This window comes from Cervus canadensis, chromosome 26 (assembly GCF_019320065.1).
Source record: "Cervus canadensis isolate Bull #8, Minnesota chromosome 26, ASM1932006v1, whole genome shotgun sequence".
NCBI classification, from domain to species: domain Eukaryota; kingdom Metazoa; phylum Chordata; class Mammalia; order Artiodactyla; family Cervidae; genus Cervus; species Cervus canadensis.
Window position 1 is genome coordinate 46,715,909 of NC_057411.1, and position 7,539 is coordinate 46,723,447.

The following is a 7,539-nucleotide window of genomic DNA, read 5'->3' on the forward strand; positions in this document are numbered from 1 at the left end:
GTAAAGGCAATTTACATGGTTGTCATAGTGTATGAGCGGCAAGTGTTTATTGAATGAATGAATGAATGAACCAACAAGGGCATCAGTAAGAGAGATTTAGAAAGGGGAACAAACTTAGAGATTGATAATGGTATTTATTCAAGAGGAATTTCTAATAATAATAATAATTATGTCCCGTGACTCTCTTTTCTTCAATTCACTTAAGCAAAGCATTGGTTCTGGAGAGCAAGGCAACACATTCTTCATTCAATTCAATTCCAGTGTTGAAAAGATGCTTCAGGCTTATGCAAAAATGAGTTCCTTTAATCACAGAGGTTTACTCAGGAAGCCACAGGAAAAGTGATTAAAACAGATGATTCACTACTGGGTTTAGCCAGAAGTTGTTTCAAACCTGCCCTGAAGGTCTGGTGGGTGGGGAGATTTGCTTCCCTTCAGCTGTCTTCAGGCTCAAACACGGTCAATACAAGTTTGATCGCTTAGTGTATCTTTCCAGATTTCCTGCATAGGGAAGTTCTTATAATCCAAGAATCACCTAGGGAACAATGGGCCACCCATGCGTCATCTGATTCGTCTTTCAGTGTCATAACTCTGTGATTCTTAGTGAACAGTAGAACATTGATTGGTTCCAGGCTTAAAAAGTATCGATGGACAGAGTATTGACAGATGAGCCAGACTTAAGCATGCTCTCCTGAAGCAGTGAAACAAAAGAGGAAACCTTGAACCCACGGGTTGAGAGAAAATCACCAGCTAGTGGATCTCATTCATTGTTTTAAGAACACAATATTATTTTAAAATTATTTTCTTACCCTCAAAAGTAAGATGGAGAAATTAATGTATAATCCTACAAAAATGCTTCTGTCCTGTGGGAGACAACTCACCCCCACCACGTCCCTCCCACTCGTACAAGCTCCACACAGGGAGGGACCATGCCTTCTTTTCTGCATTCCCAAGGTGTGTGCGTCAGCACCTGCATTTGATAATTGCTCAATAATCATTTGAATTAAATAGATTTATAACCCATACATTTACTGTCTCTGATCATACATTTTGTTTTTGCCCTTCAGCAACTTTGATGTACAACTCAGCACTTTTTTACATTCATTAAGAATTATCGCGTTGGCATCAGATGTAAGTTTTACTGAAGGATTTTTAGGAGAAATAGAAAGATTTCCTTACAGAGCCTGTGGCGTTTCCTCCCCTAGGTCTCCATCAAACACATACTTCCAGTTTCTCTCTCTCTTTTTTTTAATTTTGGGCACTGTATTATATCTCTTCAAATCTCCCTCAGGAGTCCATATTTCCCAAGGAGTAAGATATGAATCCATAAGAGACACTTTTTGATTGTATGTGTAATGATTTTTAGACCATTCCTAGAAAGAGCATAATAGCACATCTTGTAAGGAAAACTATTCTCTTTAAATTTTATTCTCAGTCCAATTACATCAAAGAGAATGGTTTCAGTTTGCTGCTATTATATCTTCTTTTTTCCCCCCCTTAAAGCCTATCTTCTTTCTTTTATTTTCTTTTACCTGAGAGAAAACAGGACTTAGACTCACATGAGACAGTGGTTTCTAGATAGACACTTTTTTTTTTTTTTTTTTTTCTGTTCTGTGTGGCTTTCAGGATCCTAGTTCCCTGACCAGGGATAAAACATGACCCTGGCAATGAAAGAACCAAGTTCTAAGCACCTGACTGCCAGGGAATTCCATCTAGCTAGACTTTAATAAGGAAATGGCAAGCCACTCCAGTAGCCTTGCCTGGAAAATCTCATGGACAGAAGAACCTGGAGGGCTGCAGTCCATGGGGTCGCAAAGAGTCAGGCATGACTGGGTGACTAGCACTTCCTTACTTACACTAAGACTTTAATAACTTGAATTTCTTCACAGTATATTTATTTTCATGATCACTTTCTGTATATATAAAGTTATGTTAGTTTTTATTTTAATGTAGTGAAATAAGCCTTCCTTTTAAAATGAATTTAAATTTAAAAATTGAATCAATTTAAAGACAATGGTAATTGATAGTTGGTAACTTTAGAAAAGTAGAAAATAGTAATTTTTTGTGTCAACTTGGTTAGGCCCTAGCACACAGGGAGTTGTTCAAACATTATTCTAGATATTGCTGGGAAGGTATTTTAAACTCATGGTTAAGATTTAAATCAGTAGACTTTGAGTAGAGCAGATTACTCTTCACAATGTGGGTGGGCCTCATCCAATCTGTTGACATTTTTAATAGAAAAAGACTGACCTCTCCCAAGAAAGATGCCATCCTTTGGACTCAAACTGTAACTCCTCTTTGGGCCTCCAGCCTGCGTGTCTGCCCTGAGAATTTTGGACCCGCTAAGCCTTCACCATCATGTAAGCCATAATCATTAACCCTTGAGTCAGCATTTTGCTTTAAAAGACAAGGGCATAGGGGCTTATACACACTTTCAGAGGTGGCCTCAGAAAAGAGATCCATAATGTCAGCTGATCAGGAGAAAGCAGGTAAAAAATAGGGGAAACGTACGTGGACAAAGAAAGACTCCACTTGGGAGTCAGTTTTCAGCAAGTCCCTGATGGCGCGCGCGCACACACACACACACACACACACACACACACACACACGCACACACACCCCAAACACATACTCACAAAACCCGGGTCTAAGATTAGGTAGCTATTTGTATTTATTCTCAGGGCTTCCTTTGCAGCTCAGCTGGTAAAGAACCTGCCTGCAATGCAGGAGACCTGGGCTCGATCCCTGGGTTGGGAAGATCCCCTGGAGGAGGGAAAGGCTACCCACTCCAGTATTCTGGCCTGGAGAATCCCATGGACTGTTTTATTTATTCTCAAGTACTTTTTCTTGGAAAATATCACTGAAATAACTGGTTGATCAGTCAATCCAAGTTTATTTCCACCCTGACAAGGTCTTAATAGAGTCTCAGCGTGGAGAAAACAAAGTTAGGATATTTAGATATTTATGGGGTTTGGAGTCTGGTTTAAGGTGGGTCTTTCAGTGCAGGGGTTTGATTACCACTGGGCAAGGATCATGTCATAATCACTTAGGATTAATGGACACAATGAGGCAGGGGTTCCCAGGCACAGCTTTAGATGAATCCAACTTGGGGTATAATTGTCACTGTTAACCACCTACTGAAATATCGAGCAGTCTGATGTTCTCTTAAATCGATTTGACCTCAGGAAGTTCCTGACCCAAAGAATAAGATCATTTGCAACTTCTTATCTTTCTGGGCAAACAGATGTCTCCTGGAATAGCAGTCATATTGTTCAAGATGGTGATGGCACAATTTGTTTTTGCCACTTAGCACGTTTGAAGCATGACTCAGCAGTTTTTCCATTCTTAAAGAATTTGTTGCTTTGCTGTACAATGATGATTTTAGTGAGAGCTTCTTCTAAGGCACAAAAGAGCAAAAGGTTTATCTTGTAAAGTCACGCTGAGGAAGACAGTAGAATATGAATGTCAGGTCAAGATCGACAGCTTGTGGGCATACATAGCTTTGGTTCCCATGATCAAGACTCCTGATTACAAATGACAGAAAAAAACAACCCAAACTGGGTTTTCAGCACAAAGAGATTCCGTTGACTCGTGATGCTGCGAAGATTCCAAGTCCAGGCTCGGGTGGAAGCAGGGGCTCCCACGATTACATCATATATTATGAATCTATGATTAGAGAAAGATATTCCACTATTGTATTTCTCTTCGTTTCCCAAGTCTGCTGTCCCCTGTGCTGGCCTCATTCTCAAGCTCATAAAGTGAAAAGAAAGTGAAGCCACTCATCGTGTCTGACTCTTTGCGACTCCATGGACTATAACCCTCCAGGCTCCTCCGTCCATGGGATTCTCCAGGCAAGAATACTGGAATGGGTTGCCATTTCCTTCTCCAGGGGATCTTCCCGACCCAGGGATTGAACCCGGGTCTCCTGCACTGCCGGCAGACTCTTTACCATCTGAGCCACGAGGGACGCTCTCAAGTTCATAGGGACAGAGTAAAGGGACACGGTAGGTCATTAAATAGTTAATCCCACAAAGGGATTGTAAGTAGAAAAAAATATGGGAAACCCCTGTAGGTTAAGTTACTCAGGAAAGCAGGTTTGCTTAACCACAAAACCAAGCAGACTCGCTTAGCAGCAAAACCACGTGACAGAAGCATGAGACATGCCCCCAAACAATAAAACAACGATGACATGAGACCCACATCCTGCCCAGAGAGCCCAGAGTTCCTAGTACCTGCTCTCTGCCCACATAAAAAGTGATCATTTGTGGACCCAGCTTGACCACGCTGGGACAGGAAAACTCCTCTGCTCAACCAGGAGGAGGAGCTGATGATGGATGCATGGTATCTACTCAAGAAGGATGCAGAAGGCCCTCTGCACTCCACCTTTCCTTTGATTATAAAACTGTTGCAGTAAGTTCCAAGGGTGTTGCACCCTCTCACCTGCCCGCTTTAAGCCTCATAAGCACCCATTCTAATAAATCACTTCTTGCGTATCACATTGCCGCTTGCTGAATTCTACCTTTGCTGAAACATAAAGGGCTGTGGTGCTGGAGCTCTTTGGAGCCCCTGAAGTGACAGCCAATGGTTTCAAAGCCAATTTTCCCTTCTCATGGGGAATGTGGAAAATGATGGAGGGATGTTATTTTAGAGAGAGGGCTCCAGAATGCCTCTAGGAAGAGGTGAGTTAAATCAGCCATATGAATATCTAGGGCAGGACTTCTTGGTGGGGTGGAAAGCAAGGAGCAAAGACCCCAAGTGGGGAGTAAGTTTAAGGAGTGTGGAAATGCAAGCAGGCCAGTGGGGACTGAAACAGGAGAAGCAAAACAGAGCAAGGAGTCAGAGCTATTAGAAATTAGAGATGAGACCAGAGAGAGAAACAGATTATAGAGGGATTTACAAACCATGGAGAAGAGGTTGTATTTTATCCTGCCTGTAAGGAAGACTGGAGGGTACTGGGCAGGAGAATAATGGGCCTGTTTTAAGTATTAAACTGTGCTCTGGGTGCTGAGAGGAGAATTACTTGGAGGGGAACAGAAGTAGAAAGTCCAGTTAGACAAGGTATGAAGTGATGGTGGTTTGATGGTAGAACCAGCAAGGCCCCTGTATATGGATTTGATGTAAGACTAAAAGGGAGAAAAGGGTCAAAGAAGGGTCCTAGGTAGTGTGCAGACTGCTGTGAGTCGGTGCTCCTACCCTGCGCGAGTCCACAAGCCGCTTTCTCTGCTGTCTGACCCGCTCGGCTCCACGATGCCGGTGGACCTCGGCAAGTGGTCCGGGCCTTTGAGCCGGCAGGAAGTGGATGAGCGGCCGCAGCACCCGCTGCAGGTCAAATACGGCGGGGCGGAGGTCGACGAACTGGGGAAAGTGCTGACACCCACTCAGGTTAAGAACCGGCCCACCAGCATTACATGGGATGGCCTTGATCCAGGTAAATTGTACACCTTGGTCTTGACAGATCCGGATGCTCCCAGCAGGAAGGACCCCAAATACAGGGAATGGCACCATTTCCTGGTGGTCAACATGAAGGGCAACGACGTCGGCAGTGGCACGGTTCTCTCTGATTATGTGGGCTCTGGGCCTCCCAAGGGCACAGGCCTGCACCGCTACCTCTGGCTGGTTTACGAGCAGAAAGGACCACTGAAGTGTGACGAGCCCATTCTCGGCAACCGATCTGGAGACCGCCGTGGCAAATTCAAGGTGGCCTCTTTCCGCAAAAAGTATGAGCTTGGGACCCCAGTGGCCGGCACATGTTACCAGGCTGAATGGGATGATTATGTGCCCAAGCTCTATGAGCAGCTGTCTGGGAAGTAGAGGAGATGGACACTGTCCCAGAGTTCCCAAATAGTGTTTCAGTTTAGTGATGCATGTAGATTTCCCCCCATCTCTCTGCCCAAGCCCTGAGTGGTCAGATTTACATTTAGGGTGACTTTTCTTTCCTTCTGCCTGTATTGTATAATTTTAGGGGGTTTATGTTTTGATCAAATTTGAACTCCGTTTTGGTGGGGGATTCTTTAAGAAGAAAACAAATTCTGGTAAAAAGACCAGGTCTGCAGTATTAGAACAGAGCTTCAAAGAATCTTTAAGGGAGGTTGAAAACAAAAAAGAGATTGATTGCCTCCGCCTTTGTGAACCTGAGCACAGAATTGTGTGTGAAGGCACCTACTGGCATGTGTTTTCACGGCTCTGTCTCACCAAAACAACCAGGGGCCGGCATGTCCACTAACCCCCAGCGTCTCAGACTGGTTACTGCTTGTCTGTCCCGCTGTGGCTCCTTTAAAGAACAGTACTGAAAAAAACTCCACAGAAGAAGTTGCTTTTCTGTTAAAGCCTGGCCATCTAGATGAGCAGCAGGGCTGGGTAAGAGGTTATCAGAAATCCTAAAGTCTGTGCTTATTAAATTGATCACTCTTTGGTTTAAAAAAGAAAGCCAGTCTGGAGTTGAATGTTGTGTTAATTTTGCTGTTTGCTTATATTTGAATAAAAATAAAAACACTGTGTAATTGAAAAAAAAAAAAGAAGGGTCCTAGGTTACGATCCAAATAAATGGATAATCATGAGAGTCATCTACAGAGCTGGGGGTCTGTGGGGAAGCAGCCAGTTAGGAGTCAAGGGTTCTTGACATGCTTACCTACTAGGCACCCATGTCAAGTGCCAAGTAGACACTTGGACCCAGAGGACAGAGTTGTCTATGTTTTCAGAGGCAGGCATATAAATGGCAAGAGCAGGGTCCCAGGACTGATCCTTGGAACACTCCAGGAGAGAGAGGTTGGGAAGAGGAGATGAAGACAGAAAAGATGACGCAGAACAAGCAATCTGTAAGGTTAGGCAGACTCAGGGTGTGATGTCCCACAGCCTGGAAAAGGGAGAATTTCCAGAAAGACTGATCCATGTGTCCTAAGTTCCTGAGAGTCTGAGCCAGACGAGCTGTGAGAACTGACAAATGGAAATGAGTGCTGAACAGTTTAGATCTGCAAAGCACATGTTATTTCCTGTGGACTAAAGGCATTGTGCTTGGAAATCCCTGTTCCTGCTAATGATGGTGGAAGAGGAGGTTAGCAAGGTGGTTAAAGGTTGCTTTCTCTTCTGGGATTTTAATTATTCTCTTCGGGGTTGCCTCCACCTCTATGGGGTAGGAAGTTCAAACATAAGACTATTCATGAGGATATTTTCTCCCTCTCTTCAGGGGTTTCGTCACTCCTTAACCTCAAGAAGGCATCTGGGGACAGAAGGCAATGCGTGGAGCTAGGTGGGGTCTTGGTCCTGGGTCTTTGCTGCTGTGTGTGGCTCCTGCTGGCTGGTTCCCAGTCCCGGCTCTGTTCCTGAGCTCGGGGCCCTGACACTCCATCCCTGTCTGCATCCCTCACCCACCAGCTCTCTCAGCATCTTGCGGTCCTCTTCCTCAGGATGGGGGACCACAGGAAGAGAGGTGACGGCTCTCACTGCCCTCACAAAGCCCCTCAGCCATGGGACCTGGGAGGCAAGTACAATGCTCAACGGAAGCTTTCTCTCTGAGCCTCATGATTTGCCTGAGTGATGGCAGCC

General features: G+C 44.5%; 1 protein-coding gene across 1 annotated transcript; it reads left to right on the forward strand.

Moving 5' to 3' along the window:
• Nucleotides 1–5,172: 5,172 nt before the first annotated feature.
• LOC122428420 (phosphatidylethanolamine-binding protein 1-like) lies at nucleotides 5,173–6,512 on the forward strand. The gene has a single exon (XM_043448438.1). It carries the CDS (start codon nucleotides 5,245–5,247, stop codon nucleotides 5,806–5,808), a length of 564 nt encoding a protein of 187 aa, XP_043304373.1. The 5' UTR covers nucleotides 5,173–5,244; the 3' UTR covers nucleotides 5,809–6,512.
• The last annotated feature ends 1,027 nt before the right edge of the window (nucleotides 6,513–7,539 follow it).

What these genes read in the sequence shown, in the direction of transcription:
- LOC122428420 (XM_043448438.1), top strand. Translation starts at nt 5,245, where the DNA reads ATGCCGGTGGACCTCGGCAAGTGGTCCGGGCCTTTGAGCCGGCAGGAA.